This window comes from Thamnophis sirtalis, unplaced genomic scaffold (genome assembly GCF_051295495.1).
Source record: "Thamnophis sirtalis isolate CommonGarterSnake01/CBP01778 unplaced genomic scaffold, rThaSir2_p1.2 scaffold_7, whole genome shotgun sequence".
Taxonomy (NCBI): domain Eukaryota; kingdom Metazoa; phylum Chordata; class Lepidosauria; order Squamata; family Natricidae; genus Thamnophis; species Thamnophis sirtalis.
Genome location: NW_028261387.1, coordinates 56,799,993 through 56,818,933, shown reverse-complemented (window position 1 = coordinate 56,818,933; position 18,941 = coordinate 56,799,993). Strand labels below are relative to the sequence as shown.

The 18,941-nt window shown below is 37.2% G+C and overlaps 1 protein-coding gene across 3 annotated transcripts in view; it reads right to left on the bottom strand.

The window, feature by feature from the left end:
• TRAF3IP3 (TRAF3 interacting protein 3) overlaps nucleotides 1–18,941 on the bottom strand; it is a 35,915-nt gene that overhangs the window by 1,618 nt on the left and 15,356 nt on the right. For 2 of the 3 annotated variants that reach the window (XM_087720128.1, XM_087720127.1), the window contains 10 exons: nucleotides 15,657–15,681; nucleotides 14,927–14,956; nucleotides 13,649–13,744; nucleotides 7,711–7,782; nucleotides 6,541–6,681; nucleotides 5,584–5,721; nucleotides 4,736–4,871; nucleotides 3,791–3,853; nucleotides 2,133–2,281; nucleotides 166–279 (listed from right to left, as the gene is read on the bottom strand). In XM_087720128.1, the coding sequence (XP_087576254.1) occupies nucleotides 166–279; nucleotides 2,133–2,281; nucleotides 3,791–3,853; nucleotides 4,736–4,871; nucleotides 5,584–5,721; nucleotides 6,541–6,681; nucleotides 7,711–7,782; nucleotides 13,649–13,744; nucleotides 14,927–14,956; nucleotides 15,657–15,681 (964 nt within the window). Of the gene's footprint in view, nucleotides 1–165; nucleotides 280–2,124; nucleotides 2,282–3,790; nucleotides 3,854–4,735; nucleotides 4,872–5,583; nucleotides 5,722–6,540; nucleotides 6,682–7,710; nucleotides 7,783–13,648; nucleotides 13,745–14,926; nucleotides 14,957–15,656; nucleotides 15,682–18,941 lie in introns of all 3 variants that reach the window. The other variant, XR_015697338.1, reaches the window with a different exon arrangement.

Sequence of the window (18,941 nt, the reverse complement as noted above, 5' to 3'; positions counted from 1 at the left end):
ATTTCAACTTCTAAATATGCTATCCACTGAGGGAAATGGTTGGATTTATGTAAATTCTGGGCATTTGAATCCCAATTTCGGTAGAATGCCAAGTTGATTGGGGAAATCTGTACTATATCTTTGATTATTAAGGTTGCAATAGGTGGCACAAATGGAAGTTCTTACCTGGGCTGGTTTGCTTTGAGAGTGCTTCAGTTCATCACGACAATGCTGTAAATTCACAAGGCAACTGCTATATTCATTGTTCAGGATCTCTAGTTTATGACAGAGATCAGTGCACTGGACAAGAAAACAAAAACATGCTTAAAATGATTTTCTATATTGCTTTAATTTAAAAAAGGTTTACGGCAGGGGTGGACCTCATGAATCCAAGAAGCTATCTGCCATTCCTCATTTCTATTTTTTGCACACCCCAAAGTTTTCTAAGATCAAGCTGTTAAAATTCTGCAGTATGTGCAATTCCAGCTGATTTTACTTTAAACAAAAAAATAAAAGCTTCTGCTAAGTTATTTTACTTTAACCATCCCAGCGTTTCTGAATTACTGTAAAGTTATGAACATAAACATCTGTTGTTTAATATGTTATGTTCTAGTTTTGCTTCTTGGTTCTGTTTTATTTTCAGAAATTATAATTAAATTTTTTAAAAATGTTTCTGTGTACCATCCTCCCATACTGGGAATTATACCTTGCATCTGCCCCTGACTGCACCCCTATCAATTTCTGTCTGCAAAGCAGTCTTGGCATTTTGTATACTGCCTAGTGAAAAAACTGGTTCCTGCTGATTCTGGGGGAAAGATACTTTTTTTCTTCTTTGTGTCAATGTTAGCTGCCATGCATTGTATTAGAAAAGTCTTTAGGTTTATGGCATTTTCTTTGAGGGTTTTAATGCCACAGTCTCTACTGTGAGGCTTGCATTTCACTGGGAAACCATATATATACTATTTATCAGCACAAATACTACACAAATGTAACAAAAGCAACAGTAAAAATATTGGGTTTCTGTCGTGATGGTCTCTTGTGACGAGCCAATAGACAGATAATGGAAGCAGTTTGCTTCCTCCCACATTTGGGCATACCAGGGGTTGTGACACTACGTGTGTGTGTGTGTGTGTGTGTGTGTGTGTGTGTATGTGTGTGTGTTGGAAGACCTTAAACAAGATGATGTCACAGATCTATGTAAGTTTTCACCCCTAATAGCAAAAGGAACAAAGGGATTGGGGATGTTAAATCCTGTCTTAATTTTAGTTTAAATTTAGGAAACAAGCTTAATTGGAGAACAGCCCTCTATTGCGTTCTATGGCAATGCTTCCTGAGCTACTTTGAAAAGAGTTGACTCATTATGATAAATTGCTTGGGTTTTAACTGAATCATGGAAAGCTACAAAGTCTACAAGCTGCTGGATAGACAATGAAAAACAGGATATTTACACACCCTCCTTGTCTACTTTGTATGTAACTAATTATGTATTGAAACACCACATGGATGAAATACGGTATTGAGTGAAATTTTCTTTTAGGAGAACGATTCATTTTATCAGCTCATCTAAGAATGGATGAAAAGATCCGGAACACACTTTTAGCAGTTATTTTTATGACATTCATGCTAATTTTCTTGCCCTTGTTCCTAATTGATGAGATAGTACCAAGTCCAAATTTTAGTTTGCCACATTACTGAAATAATATGGACTTGATTCTCACATCTGATTTGGGATCAGGGAAAACATTAGCAATTGTGTTAATATGTACTAAAACTGAGTTGATTTATTAATGACTGGATGTGAGAAATCCAGTATGGGATCTGGATCAATCCCTCTGTTCCACGTCTTTGTATATGATTGGATTAAGGGTACATTATCATAGTACAGTAATGATCAGCCTTTTCATAAACAATAGGCATATATAATGAACGGAAAGAGAATCTGAATTTACTATCAATGATAAGAAGTGGCACATATATTTAGTGTAAAATAAATTTGAAATAATGCATGTAAAAAATCAAATACAAGACACTAAGCTTGATGAGATACGAACTGATAATACAAAACATTTATAGTTCCATTGAAAGATATTTACAAATAACAATCTCCTAATGAGATCCTTAAATTTTATTAGCTGCTTGAATCACCTCTTCACCTCTTTTTTCTTAGCTGCAAGCTGGGATGTCCTTTTTTGCAGTTCCTCTCTCAGGTTGCTCTCTTTCTCTCCCTGTTGATCCTCTGATGGGACATTCTGCTTAGTTGTTACCCATCTGAGGACTTCATTGGGCACTGTGACAATCTGGTCTATAAAAACAATGATATTAGGAAAACATTCTTGGATTCCTATGATACTGCAGGATGTTTGCCTTGCCCAATAAATGCATGAATTAAAACCTGTCCTTTATCGGTTATGTCATAAATATGTTAAAATGAGCTACACCTTTTTTTGAAAGTTGTGACGTAATTATGAAGATATCATGTTGTTAAATCCACAGGAAAGCATATAAGTTGATCAGCTGAGAAAGTTGGGTGGAAATGAAGAACCAAGGTTGTTCAAATTATAAATGAGCACAAAGGTAAAACAATAGAATAATCTTCAATGTGTTCGTCTCATCTGTACTGGATAACAGTTCCCATATATCCAGCTAGTACGAAACAATTAATACAACTTACTAAAATCTCAGGTACCTCAAGATAGTTGATTTCAATAAACTTAGAGCTTGTGAAGGATTCCTGGATAAGAATCAGCAAGGAAAAACAACCCAAGAAGCTTGGGCAACTTTGAAAAAGAGATTATAAAAACCCAGTCTAGCTCAATTCCAATGTAGAATAAAAATAAGAGATCTCAAAAGAAACCTGCATGGCTTCACAAAGAACTCTCTGATAAATTAAAAGATGAAAAAGAACTAGTATAAAAAGTGAAAAGAAGGGCACATAACTAAGGCAGAACTTTAGGAAATAGCTTGAATCTGCAAAGATGAAGTCAGGAAAGCTAAGGCTTAAAATAAACTGAGGTTTGTGATAAAAGTAAAAAAGCTTCTTTCAACTTCCCTCCCTGTGTTTATAAAGAAACTATTTTTTAAAAAAAGGCAATCTACTATATATTTATTTAATTTATTAAAGTTTTAATCACCACCAACAACAGTAATGTAGATTATGAAATGAATATCACAAAGATAGAATAACAGAATAACAGACTTGGAAGGGGACCTTGGAGGTCTTCAAATCCAACCTCCTATTCAAGTAGGAAACCCTACACCATTTCAGACAAATGGTTTCCCAATCTCTTCTTAAAAGCTTCCAGTCTTAGAACACGAAATATTCCAGGATAGAGTATCAATCTTGTATTGATATGGTTAGTGTTGTGTTACTGCAACTACTATTATGAAGTACGATAATTATTAATGTAAAATTCACAAGAATATTATTGTTATTACTTCTATGACAAACACACTCATCTTGCTCTGGTCACATTATGCTAACCAAATTAGTTCATTTTAGGTCTCAGTTATGCCCTGCTTGAAAGTTATTCCACATTCAAATGTTTTCAATGACATAGAACATTTTTATCACACTTAAGAAATCACTACTACATTCAGTAATATAGCTGGTGGCTCTAGCCTGACCACTCTAAATGCCCTAGTGTAAAATGCCCTACTGTAAAAATGGGGATTTATTCCCAAGTGTTGATATATTGAGAAGAAACAAAAATAACAGCTTGGGGCCTTTAATTCACAATATTCTCATACCTATCCTATGTTGGTAGACCTCCAAGCTAATTATTCACCACTTTTCTCAAACAGTTTTACTTACTTTGAAGATGTTTAATTGTTGACTCCATTATGAATGTTTGCTTTTCTTCAGTCCGCAGCTTGCCTGAAAACGATAAAGAATGATGCATAATTTTCTGCAATTTTTCTTTTCTTTTGCCTAAGCAGAAGTGTTTGCATTGTAAGTGGGAGATGGATTTCAGTTTAGCCTACAGAAATCCACATTGTATGATGTTTAAACACTGCATCCTTGACACTCTTTTTTTCTAAAACCAAATGAAACAGCATTGTTTATCACACTAAGCAGAGCAGCACACTTGCTTAGCAACTTTTGAATACTGTGGTAGCTCAATAAGAAGTAAGCTGTACCTTTCATTAAAAAAATAATAAGTTTAACTGATTATTGCAATTGTATTGTTTATATGAGAAAGTCAGACTTCAAGACTATCTGGTAAATCTTTCATAAGCTATTGCACACTGCATGAGGGAATTGTTTGCCTGAAAACATTTACATTTCTGTTTGTCCACAGCTAGCACTTCACAGCAATTTGCTATAAAGCGATTTTGATTTGTAGGAAAGAGAGGATCTTTCAAATAATCTTTCTTCAATATTCATTCTAAGTTTATTCAGTTATACATTTATTCCCTTGCAAATGTATTCATTCTAAGGTTATTCAGTTATTATTCAATGTCTTAGTAGTGTTTGAAATCAGTGGCTACAATCCCAAAAACATCCAGTTAGTTTTAAAATACTATACATAAAATACACGTGAGGGGGAAAAATCTTAAATTTTACCCGACTCTCTCTTGCCCAAGGTCCTGGTAAACTGTGCAATTCTGTTTCAGTTCTGTTTCAGTTCAGTTCAATTTGTATAAATTGCATCATCTGGTTTTAATTATTAATGGTAATTTAAATGGAAGCTTAATGAGATTTCTACATAAATTAAGTTTACCACAATCCAGCTTGTTCATGCTATTATTTCTTTACCTTCAACTTCCCCAAGATACTCCATGAGGCGTATATTTTCTTCTTGCAGATTATCAATTCTTGAATAAAGATTTGCACACTCATTCTCCATTTCTTTTAGGGCTTGTTGAAGTTGAGAGTTCTGAGTGTCTGACCACTGCAAGCATGAAAAAAGCACAATAAGAACTACCCAAAGAAAGAAAACTTGAGTTGCTTTTATAAATCATATGAAAGAGTATTCAAGCGTTGAACAGAAATAACAGGACAGCTGTTACATTGTTTTATAGTGTAACATATAAATGAGATGCCTTTAAGTTAACAACTAGAATTCTACCTCTTTGAAAACAAGTTTTTGGATGCTAGTACTTTATATCTGTTGTGTTTGGGGAAATCTAGTGCTTAGATTACTTCAGATGCCTTCAGTAACTTTGCTTATTTGACTAATAAGTTTCTTTAAGGCATGATTCCCCCACTGTCAATTTTGACAGTTCCTTGGTTATTACTGATTTTATTTTAATGATGGTTGCATATGTTCTTGGCCATATGGCCTTTTTAATATGTATCACTGTTTCATTTAGTTGATATTAGTTGTTGATGTCTATTTACTGGTTTGGCTTCTAAGTTGTAAGCTAATTGCATTGGATAGAATTTTATAATTACTAATGACATTTGTCAAAGTGCATAAAACAATAACAGCATGTTCCTATGTGTTATAGTGATATGCTACTATCCTTAGCATGTTGGTAACAATTCACCATAAATGGGTGTCTGAGCCATGCTTTCTTTTCCAGTTCTTTCACTAAAAACTGCTAATTTGACAAATGCTATTGTGAAATGAAAACATGGAATATACCTCACAAGGAGGTTACCTGCAGTTTATTCTCCAAGGCATGCAGCTTGCTTTTGACTTCAGAGTGATGGTCAGTTAATTGACTCCAATCTTTTTTTAAGTTGTCAAGTTGATCTTTCCAGAGGCTACAGTCATCCTCAGCAACAGTTAGGGCTCTCTACGAGGAACAGGATCATTTATCCTTAGTAAAATTGACAAACGTATTTTCTGGACAGTCTTGTTAAAAAGCAGAATAATGATAAGCTGTTCATTGCAAATGTGGCAATTTTATTGCAAGTCTAATTTGATGTGATAGGAGATCTGATTGAAGAAAATACCGTATGTCAGAACGTGATAGGCATGCTTATACATGGGGATAACTGGTCTCCTGTTCTTGCAAAGTTGAAAATATGAACCAATATTTCTATTGATTAATGACATCCATTTTTAAATAGCTTTCTTCTTGTGAAGGGCTGTTCCCTGGGATTTGTGGCTGAAGAAAAGTAGCCCAAGATCTGAGCTAGAGTCTTTCTAATTTGCAATCATTTATATGCTTTATGTTGGTACATTATTCCTAACTCACATGCATTTCTAGATATTCAATAGCATGGGTGTCAAACTTGATTTGCATTACGTGACATCATGTGATGTATCACAATGTTTTTTGCCTTTGTGAAGCTGGGGTGGGCATAGCCTGTGCATGATGCATCCGCCCGCATGTCCTGAAGAATAGTTGCATATTTCTGAGTTAATCAAAATGATCTTTCTACACATCAGGTAGAAAACAACATGCTTAAGACGAAAGCATTGTTCTACAAGTAATAGATGCAAATCCTTTCAATTTTTTGAGAAGAATTTTTCCCACAAGCAGAATAGTCCCCAATGAATCAAGGAGTTTCCTGACATCCTTGATGATCTGAAAACGTCTCAGGATATTTAGAGTTTCAGTAATATATACGCATCTTCCTCTAGGCCTCAGGCTAAAATCCTTGCCTACCTGGGCATTTTGAAATTGCTTTTGTGCCTGCATTTTCTCCTCAAGCAGTTTCTGAAGAGATTCTTTTACTTTCTGTTCATAATTCTGCTTTTGATCTTCCATCTCAAGGAGAATCCTTTTTAAGCCTTGCTTTGAATAACTCTAAGAAAAAAGAAAAGAGAGAGAGAGAGAGAGAGAGAGAGAGAGAGAGAGAGAGAGAGAGAGAGAGAGAGAGAGAGAGAGAGAGAGAGAGAGAGAGAGAGAGAGAGAGAGAGAGAGAGAGATCACACAGGATTTATCAGTCATGACTAACATTGACTAAGACAGGATTTAATGTGGATCTAACCTTTTGAAACCCAAGAGATCCATAACTTATCAAGCTAAACTTGCTGTATGAGATAATTTTTTTTGCAAGCAATAATATTCTAAAGAATGATATTTCTTAGAAAATGGCAAAGAAACTGTAAAAGACACTAGCATATTAAACATTCTTGATTTAAGATTCCAGGCACAGTAAAAGACCAAAACTTTGAAATGTTAGGCAGCCTACATTGCATCCATTAAAATGTGAATCAAATTATGGTCATTTTTTTTAAAAAAATATATCTGTATTTTAAAAAGTTAAAATACTCTCTAGGCATCTGCCAAAATTCTTAGTAGTATTATACTTTCTTAGCAGTGTTACACTTTTATTACATATAAGGGCAAGAAGAAACATGTTGATCTCATGTAAATGTTTCTGTACTGCAATTTTATATGCACTCTATATGGACAAATCTTTTAGCTATAACCACATAAATCTGAATATATGTGAGACACAATCATAAAAAATAGTGGCAGGATAGTTCAACAAAAAATCATGATGTTCAAGAAACATATTATTGTTCAAAGAACAAAAACATTCTTCAGGTTTTTGAAGAAGAGTTATAATGAGTGTATTCTTTCAAATATATCAAATATTTGTATAATGTTAATATTATTAATGAATGAATTATAATGTTAATATTATTAATGAATGAATTATAATGTTAATATTATTAATGAATTAATATCTGGAGAACAAAACATATCTCCAAACTACAGAAAGTGACATTCACCATGTACATAGTTTTAGTTTTAAAAAATTAGTTTTAGTTTTACATTTTAAATTTAAATATTTAAAACTTTCCCTTTTTGAGCCAAATATATTACCTGTGTACATATTTGCAGTTGATTCTCTAGCACGCTCAGTCTGCATTTAAGTTTGTCTTCATTGAACTGACCCTAATGGAATAAAAAAAGTTAAAATTTGTGAATACTTTTGCAAATAAGAATTTTTTAACTCTCTAATACCATGTGCCTTGCTTTATTCATATTATTTATAAGTTTCATTTACCTTTAAGCATCAGATCCAGTGGTGGGTTTCAGAAATTTTTGGAACCTACTCTGTGGGTGTGGCCTCCTTTGTGGGAGTGGTTGCTGGCCATGTGACCTGATGGGAGTGCCTTGCCGGCCATGTGTTCTCTCTCTCTCTCTCTCTCCTTTCTTTTGTCTTTCTGTCCCTTTTTTCTTTTTTTCTTTCATCTCTCTCTCACTCTTTTTCTTTCTTTTTTCTTTTTTTATTTATTTATTTCTTCCTTTCTCTTTTTCTCTCTGTGTCAGTCTGTCTGTCTGTGTGCGTGTCTGTGTGTCTGTGTGTGGGTTTCAAAAATTTTTGGAACCTCTTCTGTAGGTGTGGTCTGCTTTCCGGGTCCACTGGTGGAACCTCTTTTAACCGGTTCGCTAGATTTGACGAACTGGTTCTACCGAGTAGGTGCGAACTGGTAGGAACCCACCTCTGATTCAGATCCTTCACAAAAAGAGCATATTGGAATCTATGGCTTTCAGGAACAGAAAAGAAAACATAGCCATTCATATCACTTATTCTTATAACTATACTAATTACCAAAAGGCCTATGCTAATTGTTTATTTTAAAATTCTAGATAGTTTGCAATTATAAGTGATCCATCACTAAAGCTTTTCAAGAAAAGATTGGACAACCATTTGTCTGGGATGGTGTAAGGACTCCTGCCTTGGGCAGAGTGTTGGACTAGAAGATCGCTAAGGTCCCTTCCAGTCCTATAATTCTATGACTTAATTCTCATCCTTAAACTCCAAAGTCATTGCACTGAAATCAGCCAAAGTTAATGCAATGAGTTCAGGTTGTTTTTGTTTTCTTAATTCATAAGCTTCAACTGGAGGTTGATTTGGAAGGTTTGGCAAGGCCTTTGCTTCCAAATAACTTGTTCTACTTATTGAAACGCAACACTGGTTCTACTTTGTTTTGTTTTTAAAAAGATATTATAATTTAAAAGCAAAACCTTGCAAAGCAAAACAGGAGATTGTCAATGGATAATGACAAAACTTGGTAGATTTCTTCTACTTTTCTTGGGAACTGTAAGCTTTAAAGCACTTTAAAGAGGCCTTTATATTTCAGCTAAAATTTGCATCTCTTACTCCATTTATCATGGGCAAATCTGAAAATTTCAGCTCTGTATTCATTTGGAAATCCCAGAAGTGGTCTGTTGCTTTAATGAATAGCAAACGGAAACATGGGCTATTCTGGAAACTTATACAGAAAACAAATGAAACAGTACACACCCACCTGTTGCTAAGCTGAGGTTCAGAGGTTTAATTACCACTTCCTGTCAGTAAAAATGTTAAACTATTCCCACTCTGCTATTCTAGATGTTAACAGCAGTGTTTCAGAGAGGAAGTACAAACCACAATGGTATCAAGCAGTAAATGTCGACACTTCTTTTCTAAGAGATCTTGCAGTGAGCTTAGTTTGAAAATTTGACTGAACTGCAATTTTTCTGGGCCAAGTAATTTGGGGCACTTCTTTGGCATCAGTTCTACTTAGTTGAAGCACAATTTCATGGAAAGTAGATATGTGTTCTTTTTCCCCCACAACAGGGTCAAATATAATATTATCAAAGATAAATCTGAGTTTGATTGTACAATTTTATTTATCTAAAGCAGTGTTTTTCAACCTTTTTTGTGCAAAGGCACACTTTTTTCATGAAAAAAATCACGAGGCACACCACCATTAGAAAATGTTTAAAAAATTTAACTCTGTGCCTATATTGACTATATATAAAGTAATTCTCCCACGGCACACCTTACACTATGTCACGGCACACTAGTGTGCCGCGGCACAGTGGTTGAAAAACACTGATCTAAAGCTTTGTCCTTACAGATGTGCCACACAAAGATGTAACCTTCATTCACTATTAATAAATGCCTGGAAAGGACATCTTGGCAGCAAATACACTTGTCATTACAGAATAATATTGTGGTGAGAAAAACTGTCTCTGCTTGAAATTCTTTTTTTTAATAATTTTTCTTAATTTTTAAATTAAAGCAAATACATCATCCTTCTTTACATGCTATAGAAAGTGTATCAGTTGGTTAAAAAAAAAACTTTCGTGCATCTCCTCCACAGTCAACAAACGTAATTCATATTAACTGAAGTATTTTAGCTCAAATATTTATACATGTCACCATCATTATATCTCCATTTTCATTTGACTATAATTGTTTAAACGTCCTTCATCATAAAATATACCAAAATTTAATACATAACCACAGACTGGCCTTTCAATTACTATTTCTAAAATCCTCCACTAACACTAAATCCTTATGTCCTGTTCTAGCTAAACATCCATAATATTTAATAACAAAGTTTTCTAATCCTCCTTTTCAAATCATTGTTTAAAGTTTACATCCAGTTTCCTTATGTTATACCCATATCTATATATGCATTGTTATTCGTATCCCTCATTTATTTGATGATATCCTGTATCATAACATTTTCCTCCTAATAATCAAAACTTTAATTGTATCTAACTTAGTTCATTATTATTATTATTATTATTATTATTATTATTATTATTATTATTATTAACAACTCCGCCGTTGCCGGTCCCAAGCCCGGATGAGAAAGGAGGAGGGTTGGGGTTGGCAACTGGCCCCATAAAAAAACCCCCGCCAACCCATACAATATGGCGAAAGAAACAAATAAAAATTTTATAACGCATCAGTCGTTGCGCAGGTTAACAAGGGCTGCGGCAGATGTTGGGGTCCCTGGACATCTGTCGACAAGTGGGCTACAAGTGGACTAGCCAACAAAACAACAAAAATATAGTGCAGATAAAAACCGTGCCATAATGGCCTGTTACTACAACTCAGAGCCAGAAAAAAGAGGTTATTTACAGTGAATGTATGAATTATGGAAAGAACAATATCCAGATTCAAATGTTAGTGAACAACGACTAGCAGATCAAAGGCAATTTATTATATGGAATAAAGTGTTTAGTGAAGTTGAACTTGAGGAAATTCAGGCAAATTGCAAAAGCAAAAAAACAATATCACAAGCGGAAATAACTGATATTCAAGACACAACTAAAGACATTATAGTAGAACTCCCAGAAGAAGCTCTCGGGGAGGAAATAACACCACCACCACTAGAACCAGTTATCACTGAACCAACTGATGAACTAACTCAAAAACAAAAAGAATTGAAGGATAAGATCATGGAGTTTACATGCAATATTGGCCAGGCAACTGAATGAAATTTTACAAAAGGGCCAAATTGATGAATGGTTGACAACTGGAAAAACATACTTGATTCAGAAAGATGCAACTAAAGGAACAACACCTGAAAACTACAGACCAATAACATGCTTGCCAACAACCTTCAAATTACTCACAGGCATTATTGCAGATAACATGATGGATTATTTGGAAACAAACAACATCTTGCCAGTAGAGCAAAAAGGCAACAAAAGAAGGAGCAGGGGCACAAAAGATCAGCTCCTAATTGATAAAATGATATTAGAAAATTGTAAGAACAGAAAAACAAACTTGAATATGGTCTGGGTTGATTACAAAAAGGCATTTGACTCACTGCCACATAGTTGGATCATAAAATGCTTAGAAACAACTGGCATTAACAAAAATATTACGTCCTTTACTGAAAAGGCGATGAAACAATGGAGAACTGAGTTAGCACTTCGGTTTTTTGAGTTTCAATCACCCCGTTTTGCATTTGATAAACATCCTCAATTTTTTTCATCATATTTTATTGCACATGCTCTAAGTATTCCAGTTTTTTCTCTATTCTTTCATATATATTTGATAATTTCTGTATTTCTGAAAGTATCTTTTGCAAATTTGAAACTTTTATTTTCTTTTGAAGTTGTGCAATTCTAACAAACACAGCTGCTCCAGCTTGGAAGGTTAATAAGACTAAAGCATCGATTCACAAAAGAATGTTGTTTCCACTTTTTTCTGATTAGAAATATACTTCAAAGGGACATCTGTGTGCTTCCCTTCTTATCACTCTTTGTAGCCAAGCAGTAACTTTGACTTGTGGTGCCAAGTCAAAACAATCCGTGAAGAAGAAAAAAAGTGTTCTGTTTTGAATGCACAAAACTCCGATCAACAAAACCTCCCAGCTTCCGAGCAGCGGTAACACTGTTAAAAAGTTTCCTTTTGTATCTTTTTTGTATTTCAAGTTAGAAAAAAGAGTCCAATCTTTAAATGAATTAGAAAAATACCCACAGCAATGAAAGAGGAAAACTTTAATCTATAGATTACAGAGAATCATAAAGAAAATGTAGAAGAAAACTTAATTCATCCATTTCAAAAGGCTTGCATAAATTCCATCCATGAAGATAGCATTTAAAAAGTAAGATAACCACTGTCCAAAACCATTCCAAATTTAATTCCATTGCTTGATTCTTCTATTGTTCAATTTAAATTATTTTTTAAGTTTTTATAGGCAGTCTCTTTTTAAAACAGTAAAAGTTCTTCACCAGCTAGAAACACTTTCACTTTCCATATCCTTCCATTTTGGAGCCGCCCTGACTTCATCAGTCTTGGCTGGATTTTTTGTTGCCGGCTTGTAGAACTTCTCTTGCTTCTCTCAGGGATTTTGCGATATCCCTGAGATCAGCAAGATGTATTCTTCCTGTTCACCATCTCTTAAGGACAGTTTAGGTCCGTTTGAACCACCCAGTGGCAAAAGTATTGGCTGTGGTCTCAGAGCATCGAGACCGCACAACCATATCGTCGTGATGTTGGCTCCTCCTCCTCTGCTTTAAATTCTGTTGTATGAATAAGCTAACTATCAATAATACAGGATCTGTCTTACTTTTCTGGTTCATCATTATTTTGAATTATATATATATATATATATATATATATATATATATATATATATATGTATATGTATATGTATATGTATATGTATATGTATATGTATATGTATATGTATATGTATATGTATATGTATATGTATATGTATATGTATATGTATATGTATATGTATATGTATATGTATATGTATATGTATATGTATATGTATATGTATATGTATATGTATATGTATATGTGTTTGTATGTATGTATGTATGTATGTATGTATGTATGTATGTATGTATGTATGTATATATATTAGAGTTACAACCCCCGGTATGCCCAAATATGGGAGGAAGATCACTACTTCCATTCTCTGTCCTTCGGCTCATCACAAGAGACCATCCAGACAGAAACCCAATATTTTTACTGTTGCCTGTTGCCTTATATATATATGTATGTACAACAAACATATATATTTGAATCCACCACTGATATATATATATATATATATATATATATATATATATACATACATACATACATACATACATACATACATACATACATACATACATACATACATACATACATACATACATACACACACACACACACACACACACACACACACACACACCAGTGGTGGATTCAAATTTTTTTACTACTGGTTCTGTGGGCGTGGCTTGGTGAGTGTGGCAAGGGAAGGATAATATAAAATCTCCATTCCTTCCCCACTTCAGGGGAAGGTTACTGAAAAAAACCCATTTCCTCCAGATCAGCTGGGACTCGGAAAGCCGAGAATAGATGGGACAGGGCCAGTCAGAGGTGGTATTTACTACTTTTCTGAACTATTCAAAATTTCCGCTACTGGTTCTCCAGAATTGGTCAGAATCTGCTGAATACCACCTCTGATATAGGGTAACACATAAGTATGATAGTAATGATCTTAGTATGACCATTTGATACCTTCCAAGATTTTTCTGCTGCTTCTAACAACATGGCTAGAAGCTCTTGTAAGATCACCATTTTCTGCTTCAATACTAGTTCTCGATGTAGTGCCTCCTAAAAGGAAGAAATAAAAGTCACAACATGTTCAAATGATATCCCAGGCATGCTCTGAATTCATTGTTCTAGTTCTACGATTAGTGTGGATTCTATTACTCTACCATTAAACTTCTTTTTCAAAGGAAGCATGGAGAAATTTGACTATAGCAACTTGACTATTTCACAGAGAATACAGGCCTTTTCATCTACTCAGTTTGTCTGAGCTGACTCTATAAAGTCCAACTTACCTAAGTCTCATACCAATTTGCATTTGCCAATCATATATCATATCCTTTTAAACCTTAAATTATACTTTTAAAACTCTAAAATCATGTCTTGTATCCTTTTCAGTCTTTCAGTTTCTGCACATTAGTACTGGAAATTAATGCCAATTAATATGTTTTACAGTTTCCATTCTTGTTAGTGCAGATTGACATTCCTGTATGAAGATTTAATCAATACATCTAACTGGTAACTTCTTCTGAACACAAGCCATTGTCCATATTTATGTCACTTTAAACATATACTCTGGGCAGATTTCTCTGAATAAAAGCAAGATTAAAATATCATAGGAAAAACAGTAAATAAATACAGGAACTGAGATTAAAAGTGGCAGTCAACTTAATCAAGATATGGGCGTAGCCACAGAACCTGGTAAGAAAATCCAGTTTTGTTATGGAAAACCATTATGGCAGCATTTCTAATCTTTGGGAGATAATGTTCCACATGGCAGATGCCAAAGAGAAAAGACTCTCTTTGGGGCATCTACCAAATGGCACTCTTTAACAAGTGGAACCTGGAGCAACTCTACTGCTGGATCTCACAGGATGGATAGATACAACTGAGAGACAGACCCACAACAGTCTGTTCAAGGAAACAATTTTGTATAGGTACAAAAGTATACTCCAAAAGTTACTCTAAAAATTTAGTTTATGTCCCTTTGTTCTTAGATAATTACTTAGCTTTACAACTGGCTTGTCTGTTATGTAGTGAAAAAAAAAGAGTACTTATTTTTAAATGAATGTAAACAATATATAAAACTTGCTACCTGATTATTAGTGTTTTTTTTTAAATTGTCTGGAAGATTTTAAATTGTTGCCTAAAAAGTAAGACTTTGAGTATAAAAAAAAAAAATCTAAAAAGTATATCTTATGAAGGGATCTTTCCTCAAATGATCTGAAGTTAATATTGATTACTCACATTGAGGTAGTTGGAAAGTTGAGTAATTTCCTGAAATACAAATAAATGTATTTATAATCCAATTGACTTGTCAAAGAAATACAACCTGTACTATTTGTCAGCCTTTGAATCACAAAATTCACAAAACTTCTAGTATACTTGAAGATGGGCAGTTTTTACTGTTATTAGTAATAATTCATTATTTAGTTACTGTAAAAATATATTTAGTTAGAAAAGAAATGGATACACAGTTACATATAGAGTTGTACAGAAATAACAGTGTTCTGGTACACACACACCTTTCTGCTACCCAGCAACTTCATGATCAAAATCTGATTATTGAAAATTTGGTGAAACTTTACTAATTCAGACATGATTTTCTTATCTAAAACATCACAACTATAACAACTTGCCTGATTAAGGCCACTATGTACAGGACAGCTAGGCATGTAATGCATACAGAAATAAGAAAAAAATATAAAGTACTAAATACCATTTGCCCCACATTTGCATTTCTTTATTTCTTAAAGAAAGAGGAATCTCATTACTCCCTGTTTTCCTTAAAAGAATTCCCTCCGGATTTTACTCCACTAGTTATTGTCAACCATAGGGATGGTGCTCATCTCCATTTCAGGGCTGTTGAGCCACCTGTCTGAAAACATTTCAATGGTCATGTGGCCAGCATGACGACAGGAGCGCTGTTACCTTCCCATTGAAGTGTTACTTATTTATTTACTCACATTTTCCATACCTTATCTAACACTGCTGTTCCACAACTAAAAACAAAAGAGAAAAGAATGATCAAGGTGATAATTTTACAGTGTGATACAACTGTCAAGAGGAAGAAGGTAAAACATTATATATATAGAATTGCCCAGGTCAATTCTATATATATAGAATTGCCCAGGACATTTCTGTTGAAATGTCACTATGATGTGGTACTCAAGAACCTTTGTACTATCTATTCATTCATTACTGCACATATGAAGATTTGCAAATGATCTTTGCATTTATGCAAGCAATCATTTGCCCTATGAAATGGTGTCTCTGAACTCTTGGTTACCACTTGGCTTTTAATGAAGAGGAACCTGTGTATGTATATATATATTCCTGACATAGCATGGCCAAGGTAACTGAGGTAGCTTGTAAACAGAGGTAGCTTGTAAACAGAGTGGTGAAAAATTCCAATAATAACTTCACTGGTGATGCATAACTGACCATTGATAGCGGGGGGGGGGGGAGTTGAAGGCTATAACAAGAGCCTGGAAGGTTTCTGGTAATCATACGTCAGGCTCTGAATTGTTCAAAGACAGAGTGATATTTTGTATGCTCAAAAATGCTTTCCCAGAGGTAGTTTAGTTTAGTTTAGTTTAGTTTATTTGGATTTATAGGCCGCTCTTTTCCCTGAGGGGACTCAGGACGGCTTACAATCATTAGGGAGGGGGTGCAATTCAAAACAAACAATATGTGAACAAAATAAATAAAGTAATAAAAACACAACTTGCATTCAACATTCAACACTCGGGTGGGGCAAATTAGAGACTTATCCCCAGGCCTGTTGGGATAGCCAGGTCTTAAGGGCTGCGCGGAAGGCCTGGATGGTGGTGAGGATGCGTATCTCGACGGGGAGATCGTTCCACAGGGTTGGAGCTGCAACAGAAAAGGCTCTCCTCCGTGTAGTCGCCAGTCGACATTGACTGGCGGATGGGATTCGGAGGAGGCCCAGTCTGTGCGATCTTATCGGTCGGAGGGAGGTAATCGGCAGAAGGCGGTCTCTCAAGTACTCAGATCCACTACCATGGAGGGCTTTAAAGATGGTCAACAGGACCCTGAAGCGCACCCGGAGATCAACAGGTAGCCAGTGCAGCTCGCGGAGGATGGGTGTTATGTGGGCGAACTGCGGTGCGCCCACTATCACTCGCGCGGCCGCATTCTGAACTAACTGCAGCCGCCGGATGCACTTCAAGGGCAGCCCCATGTAGAGCACATTGCAGTATTCCAGCCTAGAGATCACAAGGGCTCGAGTGACTGTTGTGAGAGCCTCACGATTCAGGTAGGGTCGTAACTGGCGGACCAGGCAAACCTGGGCAAATGCCCCCCTGGTCACAGCCGACAGATGATGGTCGAGAGTCAGCTGTGGATCCAGGAGGACTCCTAAGTTACGAACCCTATCTGAGGGGTATAAAATTTGACCCCCCAGCCTGATAGATGGAACATTAGCCAAATTGTTGGGAGGGAAACACAACAGCCACTCGGTCTTGTCCGGGTTGAGTACCAGTTTGTTAGCGCTCATCCAGTTCTTAACGGCCTCAAGACTCTGGCTCATCACGTCCACCGCTTCATTGAGTTGGCACGGGACGGACAGATACAGTTGCGTATCGTCCGCGTATTGATGGTATTTTATCCCGTGCCTCCGAATGATCTCACCCAGAGGTTTCATGTATATGTTAAATAGTAGGGGGGATAAGACCGAACCCTGCGGCACCCCATATTTTAGGGGCCTCAGGGACGATCTCTGCCCCCCGACCAACACCGACTGCGACCTGTCTGAGAGGTAGGAGGAGAACCACTGCAAAACAGTGCCTCCCACCCCCACCACCCGCAGTCGTCGCAGAAGGATACCATGGTCGATGGTATCGAAAGCCGCCGAGAGGTCAAGGAGAACCAGGATGGACGCATGGCCTCCATCTCTGGCCCTCCAGAGATCATCAGTCAATGCGACCAAAGCGGATTCTGTGCTGTAACCGGGTCTGAAGCCGGACTGGAAGGGGTCAAGGTAGCTAGCTTCCTCCAAGGCCCGTTGCAGCTGGAAGGCCACCACCTTCTCAACAACCTTCCCAACAAAGGGAAGGTTGGAGACAGGACGATAGTTATTTAAAATGGCTGGATCCAAGGATGGTATCTTCAGGAGGGGTCTCACCACCGCCGTTTTAAGTGAGGCGGGGAAGTGCCCCTCCCGAAGGGAGGCGGTTACGATCGCCTGGATCCAGCCACGTGTCACCTCACTGCTGTTGGCAACCAGCCAGGAGGGACACGGGTCCAGAATACAGGTGGAGGCACTCACAGCTCGAATGGCCTTGTCCCAGAGGCAACATCCTGAAACTCAACCCAGAGATGGTTTGCCAAGTGATCCTCTTGTGTCCCGGCTGGATCTGCAGCGGTGGAGTCCAAGTCCGACCGAAACCGAGCAACTTTGTCCGCTAATAATTGGGCATAATCCTCAGCTCTACCCTGCAAGGGTTCCCCCGTATCCCTCCTATTTAGGAGGGAACGGGTTATCCTAAACAGGGCGGCTGGGCGGGACTCAGCGGACGCAACCAAGGTGGCAATATGAGATCTTTTTGCTGCCCTAAGTGCCCTGATGTAATCCTTGGTGCAAGTTGTTAGGAGTGCTCGGTTCGACTCGGACTTATCGGACCTGCACAAGTGCTCTAGGCGTCTCCTCCGGCGCTTCTTCTCCCGGAGCTCCTCGGTGAACCAAGGAGGCCTCCGGGATCCGCTGACCCGGAGGGGCCGTAGTGGCGCAATCCGGTCGAGAGACTCCGATGCCGCCGAGTACCAGGCAGCAGCCAGAGTCTCCGCCGAACTGTGGGCGAGAGTATCAGGAATAACCCCAAGCTCCGTCTGGAACCTCAAAGGGTCCATCAGTCGCCTGGGGTGGAACCACCTGGTTGGTTCCTCCTCCCTACAGTGGGGGTTTGGCCTCCGGAAGTCAAGCCTCAGTAGGCAGTGGTCTGACCACGACAGGGGTATGGTCTCATTACCCCTCATACCAAGATCACACATCCACTGCTCCGAGAGAAATACGAGGTCGAGCATGTGACCCGCTGAGTGGGTTGGGCCCCGAATTACCTGGGTCAAGCCCATGGCTGTCATGGAAGCCATGAACTCCTGCGCCCCATCAGAGTGTTCACTGAGCGATGGCAAATTGAAGTCCCCCAGAACCATAAGCCTGGGGAACTCAATTGCCAGCTCGGCTACTGACTCGAGGAGCGAGGGGAGGGCTGCTGCAACGCAGTTGGGAGGCAGGTACGTT